The sequence below is a fragment of the Meles meles genome, chromosome 18, assembly GCF_922984935.1.
Source record: "Meles meles chromosome 18, mMelMel3.1 paternal haplotype, whole genome shotgun sequence".
Taxonomy (NCBI): domain Eukaryota; kingdom Metazoa; phylum Chordata; class Mammalia; order Carnivora; family Mustelidae; genus Meles; species Meles meles.
The window spans coordinates 30,600,552-30,620,391 of NC_060083.1; the positions used below are offsets into that span (position 1 = coordinate 30,600,552).

The 19,840-nt window shown below is 36.2% G+C and overlaps 1 protein-coding gene across 2 annotated transcripts in view; it reads right to left on the minus strand.

Moving 5' to 3' along the window:
- Window positions 1–19,840, minus strand: part of CLTC (clathrin heavy chain) — a 64,345-nt gene that overhangs the window by 4,454 nt on the left and 40,051 nt on the right. Inside the window, exons 15-31 of one of the 2 annotated variants that reach the window (XM_045984255.1) lie at window positions 16,214–16,339; window positions 15,466–15,608; window positions 12,901–13,135; window positions 12,117–12,239; window positions 10,952–11,097; window positions 10,357–10,540; window positions 9,958–10,150; window positions 8,326–8,483; window positions 7,973–8,137; window positions 7,749–7,856; window positions 7,500–7,667; window positions 7,223–7,372; window positions 6,999–7,130; window positions 6,330–6,440; window positions 4,803–4,973; window positions 4,242–4,463; window positions 2,978–2,998 (exon numbers count right to left, since the gene is read on the minus strand). In XM_045984255.1, the coding sequence (XP_045840211.1) occupies window positions 2,978–2,998; window positions 4,242–4,463; window positions 4,803–4,973; window positions 6,330–6,440; window positions 6,999–7,130; window positions 7,223–7,372; window positions 7,500–7,667; window positions 7,749–7,856; window positions 7,973–8,137; window positions 8,326–8,483; window positions 9,958–10,150; window positions 10,357–10,540; window positions 10,952–11,097; window positions 12,117–12,239; window positions 12,901–13,135; window positions 15,466–15,608; window positions 16,214–16,339 (2,556 nt within the window). The remainder of the gene's footprint in view (window positions 1–2,977; window positions 2,999–4,241; window positions 4,464–4,802; window positions 4,974–6,329; window positions 6,441–6,998; window positions 7,131–7,222; window positions 7,373–7,499; window positions 7,668–7,748; window positions 7,857–7,972; window positions 8,138–8,325; window positions 8,484–9,957; window positions 10,151–10,356; window positions 10,541–10,951; window positions 11,098–12,116; window positions 12,240–12,900; window positions 13,136–15,465; window positions 15,609–16,213; window positions 16,340–19,840) is intronic. The other variant, XM_045984256.1, reaches the window with a different exon arrangement.

Consider the following 19,840-nt stretch of genomic DNA (forward strand, 5'->3'; position numbering starts at 1 on the left):
ACATGCTAACTACTCTAAATAAAAGTGGATAGTATCAGAAAGAACTAATACTGTAGGAGTCTGAATGTTTAAAAAAGTTAAAAAAAAAAAAGTGAAAGAAAAGAGCTGGAGTACATAGGTCCTTCCACAAACTAGTCGAGTGACCCTGGCAGACCATTACACCCATCCTCAAATTTCCTGTCTGTATAATGATAGCTGAATAAGATATTCTGCAAAATTTATTCTAGGACTAACAGGATTTGGTTCTGTTATTCTGTGAAAAATTAGGGAGAAATGTTATTTAGGAGAGTGGGCTTATGGGATGTCTACTATACACTTCCACCTGCATTTTAAATTATATTTGTCTTTTAAACTACATTGAAAAGGCTATCATTATACCCAAGGTAAAACTAAAACTTCAAATTTTGATGTTATCTATTACTCATGGTTTTCAATGTCCTAAGTGTGTTGGGTGAGACGGGCAGCAGAGTGCAGGAAAAACTTTTAATGAATGGTCATGGCGTATTCTTCAAAAAGGTAAACAGTGAAAATCACAAAAAAAGACATGCAGACTTTAGTGAAAAATTATAAAGACTGGGTCCTAAAAAGGTTAAAGTAGCCTGTAGTTTCTATTTGAAACGATTTAAAACTGCATGTGTGAGTCTTTACATAGGTTATTAAGGTCAGTATTTTATACATATTTTGTCCCATATTAAATATTATAAATGTAAATCAAATCCATTCTAGTTTATCAGAATAATCTGAGAAAAGTTGAGGTACACACCCTAGATACCTTCAGATAAAATGTGTTTTTCTACACTTGGAAAATGGATTGGTTATGCTTTTGTATGCCGTTTTCCTATTTCATGGCCTATGTGTTCAAGTGTTACAAATTACCCCTATATCAAATTAAAAACAACTATGGAATAGAAGTACCATGAGAAATACCCAATATTTGGCATTCAAGCTTAAAAATTATTTCAGTTGTATACTTTAAAGCACAGTCTGTGCCATCAGGGTCAGATAGGGTTTTGCTAACTAAACAGTATCCAAGAGTGAGCTAAAGAGGTTATACCAAAAAAATACATGGATGAGTGTAAGCAACTTCCAAGTTATTAGAAGAAAAATAAAACACCAACCAAAAAGAAGTCACCACTGCATAATATATTTCCAGACTTTCAAGGAAAAGAATCTGAAGGGAACACATGTTTAAACATTAATGTCAGAGGTGAACCTAAATCAAATGTTCAAGAAAGACGTCCTATTAAAGTAGTACACATTAAAGACTTAGAAGAAAAGCTAGCAATACCACAATGCCCAGGCATGGACACAGACAGGTTGGGCGGGGGGGGGGGGGGGGGGGGGGGGGACAAAAAATAGTAACTCTGAAGGAATAGCATCAAATTAAGCAAAAATTTTATTTTTCTATATAATGGGACAGCCTCTGGCACAGCAACATTTAATTTTTGTTTCCACTGACCCAATTTAGATTGCTCAAAAAAGAAAAGCAGAGAAGGCTTTAATGAACATAAGCTTTTGTTAAGAGCTGTAACAAAAGTTTCTGATCCTTGGATTTAAAAAGAAAAATTACAGGTAAGCATGTCACTGAGTTCAGTTCCATCTGTACTATTAAAAATTCACTATAATGTAAAAGGCTTTTCCACAAAGACTGCAATATGCTGCAGAGGAAAAGTTAACATGCAGCCAGTTATTTTGGTGTATGTGTGCATGAAAAAAAGGCAAAAGTACTGAAGCAAGAAGTGAGATCTGAAGATGACTGTTGCTATACAGGCTCTCAAGGAAACACACACAGCCCACAGCAATGCTTTAAGAGTTTCAAAAGTAGTATGATGTAATTGCAATGACTACTGTACATGCTTGATTTAAAACAATGCATAACACTGCAGTTCAATTACCTGTTTTTCACACACACGCTTTCTAACTGCCTTGCTTTACTAGCTGCTGAAGGGCCTCACACACAATGCATTTTACTCAGGTTTGCCGTAAGTTCCAATGGTGATTCCAGTTTGGTTCAACATAATGCCAAGGCATTGTCCCCCACCCAAAGTTTCAAATCTGTTTCAACTCTCCTTTACCTTCCCACCCTTTTGGTACAACAATTTGATACCAGTCATAAGTTTGTTTCATTTACACTGGGATGGAGACAAGCCAATGAAGGAAGCAGCAACCAAAAAGGTGCCTAAATTTGACCTTGGACAAGCCAACGGACGAATAACAGCAAATTTTAGGTAGCTTCAGAGGTGTGCCTTATTACAGGAAGAAGTTAATATTGCTTCATTATATACAGAAATAATCCATGTTGCTTAGCAACAATTATAGCAAGCTACTCTCATGATTAAAAAAGTTTTGATTCTTAAAAATGGACTAGCACCATAAGAACTGGACACCTGGAGAAACATGAGGAAAGTCTCTTCGGAAGCAGCTAGTATCTCTTGTATCTACTTTCAGCAAAAAATTAGTAAGAATCAAGAGATCAGAAACTGGATCACAGTCCTTCAATACCAAAAAAAAAAACCCCAAAAGCCTTTTAGGGCATATATATACAAATATAAATTCAACAACTGTCAGGCAAAGCTCACAAAATAAAACCAGAGGCTGCTTAAATTTATTTAGAGTATTAAGAAAATCCTATTATGGTCCAGATACCCTGACAGGGAAGAGAAATTTCCTGAAACTTTGGAATTAATATGGAAACTCACCAGGCTCGGTTTTTAATAATATATTTAAGAGACTGTGAACCAACTACTGATTAGCCTCCTGCCCTTCCTAAAGCCTATTAGCCGATTAGTAGCAAACATCTACTAATGTCCTACAGCTCTATTATAGTTATGTTTCAAGGGACTTGCAGAGGCTTTAGTGAAAATTTATTTGGGGGAAAAAGCAGCAGCAGCAGTGTAGAAAAGGAAGGAAAAAAAATCATGCAAATTCCTTAGACTTAGTCCTCCAGACTTAAAGATGGAAAAGAATCAACTTTCACCTTTTCCTTTATTGCATCAACCTGCAAAGGAATTCAGAAGGTGCAGCTTAGAAAAAAAATCAAATTCCATATTGAGCATAAAAAGGTAGAATCAGCAACAAAGGTTTAGGGGAGAAACAACTAACCACTAAAAAAGGCATGAGAAAAGTGAAAATAAAGGGCATACTGGAAGCAAAATTTAGGATTTTTTTTAAACTTCAGAGCTTATTGCAGAAGAATTTATGCTAGAGTCAGTGTGATAGAAAGCAGCTTAATCGCTAGTAAAACTTACAGCATTTCGGTTAACAGCAGCTTAGAGCCAGATCTCTTAAGTTGGCATTATGCATATGAAAAGAAGCTATTCTCATCTATGGCTAATAAAAGGCAACCGTTTTCTTATACTGGACTTCAAGCAGTTTTTATACCAAAAATGTTAGTTCTTATAAAATTATGACTCAACACAATGGTATCTACTTAGATGGCCCCCTAAGGAAATATTCATACTAGGGGTCATTAGCAGTACTTTTTTTTCCCCCTTTACTCAGACATGCTGAAGAGATCAGATGTGAGACTGATTTTAATAAGCATGTTTTGTTTCAACAAATGGATCCCTTAGGACCATTTAAAAATGTTCTACAAGCTAGTAACTGTTGAGGATCAAGTAAGTAAAAAAAAATTATGACATCGAAAAGGTACATTAAGTGAATTTTGTAAGATGATTATACCCACGGCTTGTTTAGTGCATTTTTAGGTAATATATTGTTAATTATTAACCTGCTATGATATTTTAAATCAGGGGTTAAGCTACCAAAATGACTACCAGAACATCAATGGGATGTTAAGAATACAGATTTTGCTTCCCCAGAAGAAAACAGGCAGCTATATTAAAGTCAAGAAGCAACCAAATAAAAGGAAATCTACACGACTAAGTTATGGATATCTGAGTTATAAGAACTGATTTGAGGAAGATGTTATTTTGGGGGGAAAAAAAAATCTTTTTAATAGATGTTTAAAAAAACCCAAACATACAATATAGAAGTAACACTATTGACCCTCAGAAATACATGGAGGGTAAACATTCTGACAAGTTATGTTTGAGTTCCCTTTTCCATTCAATGTCATTTATCAGACATTACAAATTACTGAAGAATAAAAATATTTTATGACAACCAAATAACTTAACACTTCTACTAGAGAAAAAACATTTGAAAAAGATAAATCTGCATGTGGAATTTTACAAATCCTTAAGATAAATAGTTCTGAATATACCCAGAGGCACCATTACCTTTGTCAAGTATTCCTTCATGACCTGGATGAAATAGGGCATGGCAAAATCCATGATATTGTGTCTCCATGCAGTTTCCAGGACAACATCTGGCCTTAAAAGATCATAACAGGTAAAGAGACAAGCTCCAAAGCACTCTCTTTTTTCTTCCTGCAAAAACCACTGTAGGAGTTCTTCAGCCAACTCAGTATCTTTAGATTCAGAGGCATACTGCATTGCATCCTATTCAAAGGAAGGGATGAAGGTTAAACATTAAACTCAAATATAATAAACTGGCAAAACGAGTAATACAATGAGGGAGGAAAACATTTAAAATTGATTTTCTTGAACGAAAAGATGACAGGGTGACTTTTTTAAACAGAGGTTTGACACAAACAGAAGATGACCCTTAGAATCAAGAAAATGACTTAATTACCATCCCCCTCAAATGGGGGATTAAAGGCAATTCTCATATACTGATACTTGTATAGACTATAATCACTTCGAATATAACATTCTTAGAGTTAAAACAGATCATCCAGTTCTTGATTTAATAGGGCTGCCCCCACCAACTTTATCCACCTTGTACAGGCTATCTTTCTTGCACAGCTCTACACTCTGTTTCCAGCGATTGTTGCCTTTGAAGAGATAAGCAGCAATTCTTCTGAACTCAATGAGTTCATGTTTTTCCAAACGTTGAGCAAGTGAGATATTGTCAAAGTTGTCATAAGCATCTATTGATGTTCGCAAAGCCTTTAAAAAACAAAAAAATCCAATGCCAAATCGGTTTTATTTTAAAACTTGTTCCATCATTTTTTATCAAGAAGTCATTACTGTGTCTGACTTGACCAATATGCTATATGATGTGTATGTCTAAAATACAACTTGATCAATGAACCTTCTTATAATACAACAGCCTAGATTCAAGCATCGGGCCTGAAAGTTGCCAGCTGAACAAGTACTGAGGTTCTTCGATCTGACTGTGTAACAATGTCCTTAAAGGCACTATAAAATTTATAAAAGGTACCATAAAAAATGTAGAATTTCTAAAGGTGCAATTTTCTCCAAGGTTTTCAGTATCAAGAACTAACTTGAACAGTTACAAAAATGGGAGGATTTGTAATTTGGAGGATAAGATTCTTTGCTTTAGAGAAACTCCTGATACAATTAAACATGGTATAGTACTTAGTAATACAGAGTAGCATGAGATCTGAACCCATTACACTGACAGTAAGAAGGGAAAAAAAAAAGGGGAACAAACTTAACCTTTTTTTTTTTAAAGATTTTATTTATTTATTTATTTATTTATTTTTAAGATTTTATTTATTTATTTGACAGACAGAGATCACAAGTAGGCAGAGAGGCAGAGAGAGAAAGAGGAGGAAGCAGGCTCCCCGCTGGGCAGAGAGCCGGATGTGGGGCTCGATCCCAGGACCCTGGGATCATGACCTGAGCCGAAGGCAGAGGCTTTAACCCACTGAGCCACCCAGGCACCCCTAAGATTTTATTTATTTATTCGACAGACAGAGATCACAAGCAGGCAGGGCAGCAGGCAGAGAGAGGGGGAAGCAGGCTCCCTGCTGAGCAGAGAGCCCAATGCAGGGCTTGATCCCAGTACCCTGAGATCATGCCCTGGGTTGAAGGCAGAGGCTTAACCCACTGAGCCACCCAGGCACCCCTAGCTTAATTCTAATTTTATGTTTGCAAAATTCTTCCCTAGGAAAAGTTTATTAAAAGACCGATACTAATATACTACTGGGCAAGAAAAGCAGAGAATAAATACACTTAATACCAAGTAAGTTTTAGTTAAGAGACCAAAGACTTTTTGAACCTCACCTAAAATCTAGATGATTAGGAACCAAGTAACTACAATATTTTTCTAATGCATCAACTAAGACATGATCTAAGCAAAATTCTGCAAACTTGGCAATTAGAACTCAGATTTATCAATCCTGAAAACATCACTAAATTTAGATCCCAAGCATCTAAGTACCTACTGTTTACAATCCTAAGGGATAATGGGCTTCTTTTTAACCCAAACACATCAACTTAACCACTCAATCATAACCTGAGTTTTTGAAAATATATGCAAGAAATAAAAGGTTTTACCTGATAATCTTCTTCTGTAATGAAGAGGTTGTTCAGTGATTCATTCACAGATTTGTTATTGTGGTTTTGAACTGAACGCAAATATGGTTTCACCAGTGGTAGCTGTTTAACCTTTAAAATAAAGAGAGTTTTGTTACAAACAGAGCATATCCTTAACATTCAACAAAAGTTATCCAAACATGTCTTAGTTCCTTGCTGAGATTCTTAAGGTTGTTGTTTTTTTTTACCCCCCAAATTTTATTTGACAGAGAGAGAGAGAGAGAGAAAACACACGTGCATGTGCGTATAAGCAGGGGAAGTGGCACAGGGAGAAGCAGGGTCCCCACTGAGCAGGAAGCCCAACAAAGGGCTTGATCCCAGGACTCTGGGATCATGATCCAAGCTGAAGGCAGTCGTTTAACTACCTAAGGCACCTCCCTGAAACTCTGAAGATTTTTTTTATTTTTATTTTTTTTAAGATTTTATTTATTTATCTGACAGAGATCACATCACAGGTAGGCAGAGAGGCAGGCAGAGAGAAAGAGGAAGGAAAGCAAACTCCCTGCTGAGCAGAGAGCCTGATGTGGGGCTCAATCCCAGGACCCTGGGACCATCACCTGAGCCGAAGGCAGAGGCTTAACCCACTGAGCCACCCAGGCACCCCTGAAATTCTGAAGTTTTTAAAATTACCTTGCTGAAATAATTGACAGCACGAGTATGATCCAACCGTGGAGACAGCACCATCAGCAAATCATTTAACAACAGAGGCTTGAATTCTAAGTAGAACTGTATTGCTCTGTAGTATAGTTCTACATTGGCAACCTAAAATGGGAAAAATCCACATGTAAATTAAGAGTCATTTCCTAATGAGCTTTCTCCTTTCAAAGCTTCTATCTTCTGGAGAAGATACACACCTTGGTAATGATATCTTTGAACTGCCCTTCTTTCCATGCATCAGTTGGATGATTCATCATAGTAATTATGGCATTATCATATTCTTCATACTTGTCATATAAAAACACCAATTCTGCCCAAAGATGAGCTTGTTCTGCAGCTCTAAGCACCTACATAAGAAAAGACTTAAATGCTTTAGATAGGAATAATTCTAGCTAAAGCCTAAAAAAGGAAAGATGTTTTAAAGTTTTAATTACAGCTATAGAGCCACCTCACAATGTTAAAAGGCTGGGTTACCTTAGGAATATTCACTCTGGACCAGAACAGCTCCAGGTGCTCCCTCATTTTCTGTGGCTTAAATTTAGAATATAGAATAGCTAATTCGGTAAACATTCCCATATGAGCTCGCTCAAGTCCCAGCGCTGCTTCCAACATGGTTATCAGTTCTTCAAAGTAGCCTCGATCCTGAATAAGGGAAATACACAGTTAAAGATAAAACCATCTGCAGCAATAGCTCTCAATTAATAAAAGACCCCTGTTCATTACCTGATAGTAGTTGATAAGTTCCTCCAATTCATCTGCATGTACTACTATATGAAGCCCACACATCTGAGCAAGACGAAACTCCTTGCCATCTACACAGGCGAAGCAGACCTATAACAAAAATTTCAATTATGTAAACTCAAATATAAACATGGCTGGTTAATTCAATTAATCAGTTTAAAGAGATTTCCAAGAATCTTAATTCTTGGAACTGGTGTTAAGATTACCTCTTTCCATGTTCGAGTACTGTTAGCTTTCCTAGCTCCATCAACAGCTGCCTGATATTCACCCAGATGAACCAAGGTAGATGCCAGGCGTCCAAAATTGGAAACATTATTATACAATAGTTTAGCAGCATCATACATCTTTTCATCATAACAACGGTCACCAACCTGAAACAAATGCAATCCATTTTCAGTAAGTGTAAACTCAATCCTCTTTCTAAAGTCACAACTCAATTTAATACTGAGAAACATTTTTTCTTGGAAATCATCAGTTGTGATAGGTTAAGATACTATTTAAAAAGTTGCTTAACAACTTATTTTTTACAGTCTGAAAAAAATCTGAACAGGAAACCCACTTGTTGGATATGAGCATTATTTGGCCCATTGATGAATTCTTCTAACTCTGCAAGGCGATTTGTTTTAGCCAGGGCAAATATCAATTCTGTCTCCACATAGGACTCACGAGCCTTCTTACGGGCCATCTGCAAGTACTTCACTAGTTCTTCCCAGTTTCCTAGGTATAAAGAAGAAAGTAAGCCCAAACACTAACATCTTAACATTTACCTTTTCACTCAAATAAACAAGAATTGTTAATTTCCTTTCTAAGGAAACAATAGAGAATAATAAATGTAAATGATGAAAAGTATCTAAAATGGCAAAATTTTTATTACATTTCTGTATTATCACTGACCAAATGAATAGCTGAATTTCCCTTTTCCTTAAAGTTGTCAGATTAGAAATCAATCAAAATTTTATGAGATTTCCAAAACCACAATGAGATACCACCTCACACCAGTCAGAATGGCTAAAATTCACAAGTCAGGAAATGACAGATGCTGGCGAGGATGCAGAGATAGAGGAACCCTCCCATACTGTTGGTAGGAATGCAAGTTGGTGCAACCACTCTGGAAAACAGCATGGAGGTCCTCAAAAAGTTTAAAATAGAGCTACCCTACGACCCAGCAATTGCACTACTGGGTATTTACCCTAAAGATACAAATGTAGTGATCCGAACGGGCACGTGCACCCGAATGTTTATAGCAGCAATGTCCACAATAGCCAAACTACAGAAAGAACCTAGATGTCCATCAACAGATGAATGGATAAAGATGATGTGATACACACACACGCACACACACACATACATACATATACACAATGGAATACTATGCAGCCATCAAAAGATGAAATCCTGCCATTTGCGACAATGTGGATGAAACTAGAGGGTATTATGCTTAGCAAATAAGTCAATCAGAGAAAGACAATTATCATATGATCTCCCTAATTTGAGGAAGTTGAGAGGCAACGTGAGGGATTTGGGGGGTAGGAAAAGAAAAAATGAAACAAGATGGAATCTGGAGAGAGACAAACCATAAGAGACTCTCAATCTTACAAAACATCTGAGGGTTGCCGGGGAGAGGGAGGTGGGGTTATGGACATTGGGGAAGGTATGTGCTATGGTGAGCGCTATGAAGTGTGTAAACCTGGCGATTCACAGACCTGTACCCCTGGGGCTAATAATACATTATATGTTAATAAAAAAATAAAAAATTAAAAAAAAATTTTTTATGAGATTTCAGGGGTGCCTAGGTGGCTCAGTCAGTTAGGCATCTGCCTTTGGCACAAGTCATGATCCCAGGGATTTCTGCACTGGAATCCCTGCTCAGCGGGGAGCCTGCTTCTCCTTCCCCCTGCTCCCCTCCACCTCCGCTTGTGCCCCCTCTCGCTATCTCTTTCAAATAAATAAAATCTTAAAAAGAATTCTGAGATTTGAAAACAGAAAATATTCCCTGTGGACCTTTGTAAGTTCACAAAATGCAGCCCCTCTATATGTGGACTAAGATGGAGTGCTAAATTTCTTCACAAGTAACCATGCAGTATCTCTTTCCTATATAAATTCAGAATAGACCAATATCTTAATGCTTAGCTTAATCACAGCTTAGGTACATTTTCTGAGGTCACAAACACATAAAAGTAAGAAGTCATACCACTAGTATTGGCAGCTTGAACAACTTCCATGTAGGATGAAGGATCATCTGCTTTGATATATGAATCAATGGCTTCTTTCACCATTCCTTTCTGCAACTGGGCTTTTGCAAGCTGACTCCAGACTGCAGGTTCATTGCAGCGTTCAGCAAACTCATATGCCCGATCCAAATTTCCAATATGTTCAATCAAGACCTAGGCAAACAATTTTTGAATCTGGATTGTAGTAGAATGAATCTTGCCACATAGCAATTACATTTAAACAGGATTGTGCTCACTTCGGCAGCACATATAATAAACAGTTAGGATTTTATTGCTTTTCTATGCCAAAGCAATCAATTACGCTGAGCCTAACAGTATAATGCATACACTGAATCAACTTAGGCAATCTGAAGATCTACCTGAACTGCTGAAGTATTGACATCAAATTTCCGGAAAATGGCAAATGCTTCTTCAAACAACTCATTGCAGATGGCAATATTGGCAATATCTGGGGCATCATAATTATCCAGGCGGTTAATATACTCCATAACACGTGTACGGTCAGCCTTGATTGCAGTGAGGATGAGGAGGTTTTGCAGATTCCTTTCAAGAAAAAAAAACTGCATTATTTCAAAATCTTATTAGTCATAAAGAATAAACACTGTGGCTATGAAGTTTTTTGTTTTTTTTTTTAACATTTTATTTATTTATTTGAGAGAGAGCATGAGCGAGGAGAAGGTCAGAGGGAGAAGCAGACACCCCATGGAGCCGGGAGCCTGATGTGGGACTCGATCCCGGAACTCCGGGATCATGACCTGAGCCGAAGGCAGTTGTCCAACCAACTGAGCCACCCAGGCGTCCCAGTCTCAGAGGCAGGGTGAGAAAAGGAGGCTATTAGAAGAGTCAGAATTCAAACAACATTCTCTAAGCTTTGTCTTTTTGTTCTTCTCAAAAGTGATAGGCTGTAATTTAAGACTGAATATTAATAGCCAATGGACCCTTCTTAGAGCATACCTGTGTTCACTGAATACGGAGTTATCAAGGACAATTTTCTCCAGCAGTTCAATGAGTTCATTAGGAAGGTCTGCAGTCATAAAAGCCTTGACAGTTACTGACACTTCTTCAGGGTCCTGAGTCTCAGACAAGGCTGTCTGTACAACCTACAAAGTATACAGAGAGAGAGATATATATATACACACACACATACGTATGTGTGTATATGTGTATGTATGTGCATATATATACATATATATGTATTTGTTTATTTAGGGAGTTAAAGTACTGAAAATCAAGGTGGTTACTGAAGACATTATCTGATAAGAATAAAGTGGCATCTCAGCAGAAAACTTGAAATAAGAATGAAGGAGGAAAAATACCTTTAAACTCATCACATAAAGGTTTTTCTACACAAATTCACGTATACCCACATCATGTGTACTTCCAGTCTCTAGAAAAAACCACCCTAATTACGTAACTTCTTTTTCCCTGATTAAAATATTATCTGTAATAACCACTCCTCATTATCACTTTAATGGCTAAATATGAATTCAACTACATAGATGTGGCAATACTGACTCAGTAATTCCTCTATTTTTGGCTAATTGTATGGCTCCCAGGAAGCTTTGTATCCAAAATGGGAATTTTCCTTAGACATGCTTCCTAGGACAGGAACAAAAAATAAATAACCTTCAATTTATTCTCTTCTATATTTGTACTTGTATCAAAAGAATTTAAAAACTATTAAGAACCTTCAATTTTTAGGGTTCTAAAAAACATTTTTATGATGTGTGTGCAATATATATGTTAGTATAATTTTATTTTCTACTTTTTACTGACTTCTGTCATAGTTAAATATGATCTACTTGAGGGGCGCCTGGGTGGCTCAGTGGGTTAAGCCGCTGCCTTCAGCTCAGGTCATGATCTCGGGGTCCTGGGATCGAGTCCCACATCGGGCTCTCTGCTCCGCGGAGAGCCTGCTTCCCTTCCTCTCTCTCTGCCTGCCTCTCTTGTGATTTCTCTCTGTCAAATAAATAAATCTTAAAAAAAAAAAAAAAAAAAAAAAAAAAAAAAAAAAAAAAAAAAAAAAATATGATCTACTTGAGTACATATGGGTATGATGACAGGAAAGATTTTATTCATAGTTAAAAAGATAAGCCTTAAACACATTTGTCAATTTTACCTGGTCAATTAGGGGTCTCCTGTAAGGATTGCTTTCCAGCAGCACACTACCCCATAATTCTGGATCCTTTCGGCGTACCAAATAGCGGGAAAGACTTTTGAAGAGGGAATTCTCATTGCAAACCTAAATGAGATACTAAAGGTTAGTTTCGAAATAAAAAGTAAAGACTTTCTATAGACTAACTTTAGTTTTAAAGGTTATTTCCTATGATTTATACCCTGTTAATGTTTCTTTTTTTAATCCATCACTTTTACATATAAACCTGAATAGGTCACAACCAAGTTTTTATTAAAATTCAGTATGTGCTACAAAGGACATTATTGGGGCAATGACAAACTAGAATAAGACAGATTTTAAAATTATTCTGTCAGTATCAAGATGACTAAAGTTCGTATCTACAGTGTGGTTATGAAAACAGAATACCCTTAGTCTTAGAAAATACACACTGAGGAAGTATGTACCACATTCTCATATGTACATATATATATATACATATATGTATGGTGTGTATGTGTGTTTATGTATGAAACATTGTATGAGAACACAGGTGATAGAACTATTGGGGTTAAAATGTTAGGTGAATACAGACTTAATTTACTATTTTGGCCCCTTTAAATTCACAATTATTGGCAAATAAAGTTTTTTTAAAAAGCACACAACTACAAGGAATGCTCTGTATCACCTAAAGCCACCACGAAACTCAAAATTCACTAATCTAACATTATACAACAGGTATTTAAAAATGCAGCATTCTCTCTGTAAACATTTAGCTAGCAGTACTCACATTAATAAGTTCCAGATCACACTGGCCACGTTCATAAGCAACACAGGCCAGATGTGGATCTCTCTTCTCACAGTACTTTCCAACAACGCGACTGTCATAATAAGGATTTTCACGAAGAAATCTCTCTGGGTTGTTATTACTGTCTATGTAGATTTTGGCTAATGCATTGTGAGTAGCAGGCTCCTCACAGCCCTCATGAATTCTGGCCTCTAGCCAAGGCAGAAGCAGTTTCAATCTAGTATTTCAAAACAAAACAAAAAAACCACATACACACACAAAACAACACAAAACCACACATGATATATTATTAAAAAACACACAACTCTTGACAATGCTAACTACAGAAATACCTTATGGTATATAACATGCTCTCCCATATATAATTTTGAATTCTCAACAATTCTGTTACAAATTGGGAAATTAAGATTCAGAGATGGCTAAATGATTTGCCCAGGATTATACAAAAGGAAAGACTCTTAAGAATTTCCCAGACCTATCTGCTACATTATTTAGATAGGATATAGAAAAAAGAGATTATAGATTCATACTTTTTTTTTTTTTTTAAATACTGGACAAAATACCTAGACTTCAGATAAATTTTGTTTGGAAGTAAGATGGGAATGCCATATGAAAAACAGGCCAGATTATCTAAGGTTCCTTATCATTTCATTTTTCTTTTTAAAGATTCTATTTATTTATTTGACAGATGGAGATCACAAGTAGGCAGAGAGAGAAGAGGAAGCAGGCTCCCTGCTGAGCAGCGAGCCCGATGTGGGGCTGGATCCCAGGACCCTGGGATCATGACCCAAGCCGAAGGCAGAGGCTTTAACCCACTGAGCCACCCAGGCGCTCCCCCTTATAAGTTTTTTAAAGATTTTATTTATTTATTTGACTGAGAAAGAGATAGTGAGAGCAGGAACACAAGCAGGGAGAGTGGGAGAGGGAGAAGTAGGCTTCTTGCAGAGCAGAAAGGCTCTGCTCAAACCCAGGCTCAAACCAAGGACCCTGGGATCTGGACCTGAGCTAAAGGCAGAAACCTAACGACTGAGCCACCCAGGTGCCCCAGTGCCTTACAATTTTAACACAATTAACAGATATTACCTACAGCCAAAGGGGGCAGTACCCTAAATACACAATGTGAACAAAATTTGGTGGCTTTAGAAGCTCTGGGTTTAGTAATTCTAGCAGTCATATGACCACTCCACCAAGGATCATGGTTTCACTAAGCTATAGCTTATGCTTCAGTGGTTCTGATGATCCAATACTCTTTTGACGATGGTTTAAGTATTAAAAGCACCTAGAGGCGGCACCTGGCTGGCTCAGTTGGTGGAACCTCCAACTCTCCATCTGAGGGTCATGAGTTCAAGCCCCACGCTGGGTGAGAAGATTATTTAAATCAACTTAAAAAAATAATAATAATAAAAATAAAAGCATCCACAGGAAAAATAGCAGGCCATATTTTGGCTACCAAACTCATGTAGTTAATTATGAACTCACTCCCATTAGGGTAAAGACACAAATTTGTATTATGGCAAAAAATTCATGGTCCTATAAGCAAGTGCAACACAAGCAGATATGCCATGGCAACTGAAAAAATAAATATTAGCTAAGGCATACCTAAACTAGTGACTCAGATGTGAATCTAGTTTATCACAATGTAATTTGTAACTTAAAGACAAAATTGTCTAAGTTTATCCGGCTATTTGCTTAGAATATATAAACAAGATGGTTTTCAGGTATTAGATTAAGATGCAACTAAAACCTCTTTCTAAATGTTAAATTATTACGACCTATAATCAGTTCAGACCAGGCTCAAGTTTTTAAAATCAGTATTATATCCTGTATTTCCATTGTCTTTGAATACAGAATTTTCCTATTTGAAATATTCAAATACAAATTCTAGAATACCATTTCAAGGATACCTGTACCAACTCAGGTTAAAATTAAACCCCATAGGTTTTTTTCTTGTTATCTTCATAGTCAAGAGTAACTTCCCACAGTTAAACCAATCCACCAACCTCATTTACTACAGTAACACTTTCTAAACCAGTTCATCAAAATTCCCCAGCTAAAAAAAAGACTTCATGGTATAATAAATACTAGAAGCACTTATACTATATTCTCCTCTACTGAAAATTCAGAATTCATATTATCACATTAAGGTTCAAATTAAAAATCAGTTTAACCCAGAGTTACACAGGGAATTCTTTTCTCTCATTATACCTGACATAAATTAATTAAAGAATTAGTTACTAACTAGTGGTGTCATACCTAACTAAAAAGAGGCCTTTTACATAGTTTACATTAGAAACATAGCCAAACCATAGCTGTAATTATAAACATGTAAATAATATCTATAACAAAACTGTAATGTTTCAGAAAACAGATTTTTCCCCCCGGCAATATAGCTAGCTTGTCACTTCTAAATTAGGTGTCTCCAGGGAATTATGATCCAGTTTTAGCAAACAGCTTTTAGGCAAATGAGAGTCTGTATTTTTTATCCATTAGCCTGCTAAGAGAGGCTACTAATTTATCACATTTATGTAGGTTAAAATGGTACTACACCTGTTTCTTTTTTCAACCTCAGCAACAAGCTCATCAGTAGAGAATTGACCTCTTACAACAAGAATTAAATTTTTAATGACATCTTCAGAGCAATCAACATCAAGCAATCCTCCAATAACCACAGGAAGTCGACTTGGATTCACCTATGGTTAAAAAAAAAATGTCATTATATCACTAACAAGCAACGCAAAAAGGGAGTTTAAAAAAAAAAACAAAACTCTTATTTTCCTCTTTTAAGCTCAATTTTAAAGTTCAGTAATAAACCAAGAGTCTAAATTTATAAGTAGACAGAAAAAGGAGGAAAGAGGTGGTTAATTACCTCAGCATTGCTCTAAATCCAAAGAAGCTACAGGATGTGTATGAAAGACTAATTAAAAGACCTCCATTACAGCAAAACTGCTTTTCCACTTCTCAAGTTAGAAGGTAAGGTTTCAAATATCTATGTTTAAGACGGTTTTAAAACTGCTCTAGAGTCTATGGCCTCTACATGGACACCTCAGGGGTTGGGTTATCAAGTAACTAGTGTGTAGGTCACTCAACTTTTTCAAGTACACCAGTCTGTTCTGTTTCATGCTTAACATGAAGGTAAAATTCTAACCCAAATAAGGATTCTGAACGACAAAAGAAAAAAGTTGCCAGGCACTGTAGCAGGCTATTCCCATTGTGTACAGAGTTTCAAAAGGATATGAAGATTTCCAGAGTGTGAGAAGTAGAATTTATGGTAAGGTACTTTTTAAGTATTACTTACCTTCTGTACATATATCTCTATATACTTTTGAAGATTATTTCTATATAAATAGAGCACCAAATCATGGACAAAGTCAAATCGATCACATACAATGATAAGTGGTAACTGATCTGTTAGCTTTGCTTCCTGAAAAAAGAACAAAAAGAAGACTTACTATCAAATCTATATAAAATATGAGAATCTATTCTACACTGGCAGGAGAGGCTCACATAAACTTGGTTCTTCTCTCAAGAAAGAAATGCCCCAGTAGCTGGTGTTCCACTAAATTTTTCATAATTCCACTAAATTTTTAGTAAGCTAGACTTAGATTCATAGCAAAATACCAAGTCCTTTCCACATACACCCTTTACCAAAAAAAGTAACAGATTTGTGAGCCACCAGTGGCATTTAGGATATAAAATAATCACAGTAGGACTTTCATTAATAGTAATATTGCAAGTGAGTTTGGAGTTGACTTAAGAACTACAGTCACATTATAAAAATGACATAAATGGCTCATAGTTGTTTCAAACTAATGATTTTTACCCCTCCCAAATTCCAATCTACGTGGCCCACCTCTAACACTATTACAATAAAGTCTAAAGGAGCAGCATGATGGTTAAGAAAAAAGAGAGAGAGAGAGAGAGAAAGAAGCAAGCACATAAGAAAAAGACATCTTTAAATTACCAATTGCTTTTATCATTACAAATACCAAGCTATAATCCTATTTATAGATTGACACAGATGTTACAGACAGGTTGGTAAGACCTGTACTGGGCATTTACCTGATACATGTCCTGTTACATTCCACAGACATAAGGTACAGCACAAAAAACAATAGTTTCCATCAGGAATTCATTTATACACAGTGAAACATTCCTCAATAAATGATTCCTCTATGTCAGTCTACTAAGGAAGTACAACTAAGCAGAACAGGACTTTCCCCAATGACAGCCACTGAGAACATTATTTGCAATGTTAAAATAAAATGGTTCGTAAGTTTAGTGCTTATCACTCACCCAATTATAAATAATTTGAAGAATAGCCTATGAAATGTTCAGAGAACACCAAACTAACTATGGAAGTCAGGAGAAATTCCAAATAAAAAATCAAAATGGCTGTAAATCTGAAGTGGAAGTCCAGCTGCAGATTTTTACCATTAAGGAAAGTCTAAAGCATGTATTATTTAGCACCATGGAAACTCTGTACTAACAGCTACAATTATTTCTTAAAAAAAAAAAAAGTTGATCTACCTATCCATAAGATTTCAGTTGGCCAAGTTTTTCCTACTAAATGAACATCAGAAAGTCAGTGGATCAACACACTAATCTTTTTCCTCTTTAATATCCACATAAAATATTATATACTTTATTTTACCACTTAGAAAAGACACTTAACAGTAATGTAAGATTACCTAGGTGTTCTAGTCTCATGTATGGGTCTTTAAGAATTCTGCTGGTTAAGACAACTATACTGTATTTCTGAAGAAAATTTAAGATTAGAAAAGTAGATTAAAAACTAGTGTATTGTCTTGACTGCCTAAATTTGCACATAATTTCACATATGGGAAAAATGCTATTAATAGTTTAAATTATTTCCTAAAAAGGTTAACCTACTAGCTATTATAGTTAAACATTTTTAAGAACAAAACTGAAATTATATAAACACATTCAGAGGTTTTCTTAAACATTAAGTTACTCACTTAAATCATATTTATTGAGTACCTATATACTGGACACTGTTCTTATGCACTAAGATTATAGCAGGGAACAAGGTAAAGCATTATCTCAGAGAACCATGTTCTGGTGGAAAAAGGCAAGGTCTTGTAATGTTAAGTGTTTTAAAGAAAAATAAAGCAGGACATGGATGAGGTGAAGATGGTAGGTTTTATTCTAAATATGGTAATCTGAGACATCCTTGCTCATAACATTTCACCAGAAATATGAATAAAGGCAAGGAATTCTTGTCATGAAGATTTGAGAAAGAAGTAGAAAAGGGCACAAGCAATGTCCTGGGGCAGGAGAGGGTTCAGGAGTTCCAGGAATAGCAAGCAGGCCAGTGTGGTTTAAGTACAACCAGAAAAGAAAAATGATAAAAGAAGATCAAAGGTAGCAGAAAGCAGATCATGGGTCTGAAGAACAGGTCCATGCTTTCTACAGAGAGCTGTAGTTCCACAGGGTGAATGTATGAGCTAAATGATGCTGATGACACCATCCTGCTCACAGGCTACTTTAAAGAAGTCATAATCAATCGGCGTTGGTGGTATAGTGGCGAGCATAGCTACCCTCCAAAGAAGAAGTCATAATCTACCAATCTCTGTATTCCTGGTGGCTAACACATAAACGGCACTTGAATGTTCAGGATCAGAGTATTTTTCTTCTCAGAGTTTACATATCACACCAGTCAATTATCATACAGCTAGTCTCTCCAAAATGAAATTTAATGACCGCAATGATGAGATGTAGCATTATACACGTCAATAAGGAAAGTGAGTGAAGGGCCTAGTATGTTCATTCTTACTACTGGGGTACAAGGTAGAATACAATAGTAATATCTAAGTACTGAGCTCCCATTTCAGGCTGAAGATAAGACACAAGGTTTACCTTTAACTTCGGCTGGAAATAAAATTCCTTCATAAAGTCAGGAATAACATAAAACCAAAGGGAACACTTGACTGATAGAAAATGATCACATGTTGGCTGACTCTACCTTATTTCCAAGGTCCACCAACACAGTTTATTAACAATAGTTATCACTCGAACACCTATGGCATACAAGGTACTTGACTAGATAAACACAGCTTCTGGCTGGAGAAACTGAGGCTAAGGCATACTAGTCAATTTGCCTTAGGTAACAGCTAGACAAATACCAAATGAACAAACAATAGCTAATGACACAAACAGAATTTGAACCAGGGCTGACTGGTTTAAAAGCCCAGAAAAAACATCCATTTCCCTACTCTATCAAACTTACACCTGATTCACAGTGTGCTGTGTGGAAGGGGAGTCTTCTTCTCATTAGACCTCAGGGGCTGTGCAACATAAGGTTATACCATGCTAAAGACCAGAGGATTTCTGAAGCTCAAGATCATAATTAAGTGAAAATAGTTAATTTAATACCATTTTACATAGAAATAATAGAAAAATAAATAATAGAAAAATACAAACCCAGTTCTAAAGCAATGACAACTGAAGCGTAACAGTTGAGAGCTTAATAACAAAAAAGGAATCAGTGTGAGAATCAGGTAATATTAAAAAAAAAAAAAAAGGAAACAGTACTGATACTCAAAAGAGGAACTGAATTGTTTTCTTGGGTACTCTAGTCAAGCATAAAGCATCAAATCTTTCTGATCTGGAGGGCTTTTTGGCACCAGAAAGAAAGGTTTGAACATAGCATACTAGCCAGGTTACTCAGAATACTCAGGATGGCCAAGACATTATAGAAAGCTGTACATACTGGGGAAAATTTATCTTTTAATCTAAAATATAAGGCAACTTCTATACTTAGTAAGTAAGAGTTTAGCTGTTTAATCTAGAGCCCAGCAATAATTCTTCAGAAGGGACAGCAGCTAATAAAACCGTAGATTTAGATAATCTATGTTATTTAGTACAGTATTTTAGATTCAGTATACTTAATTACAAAATAATC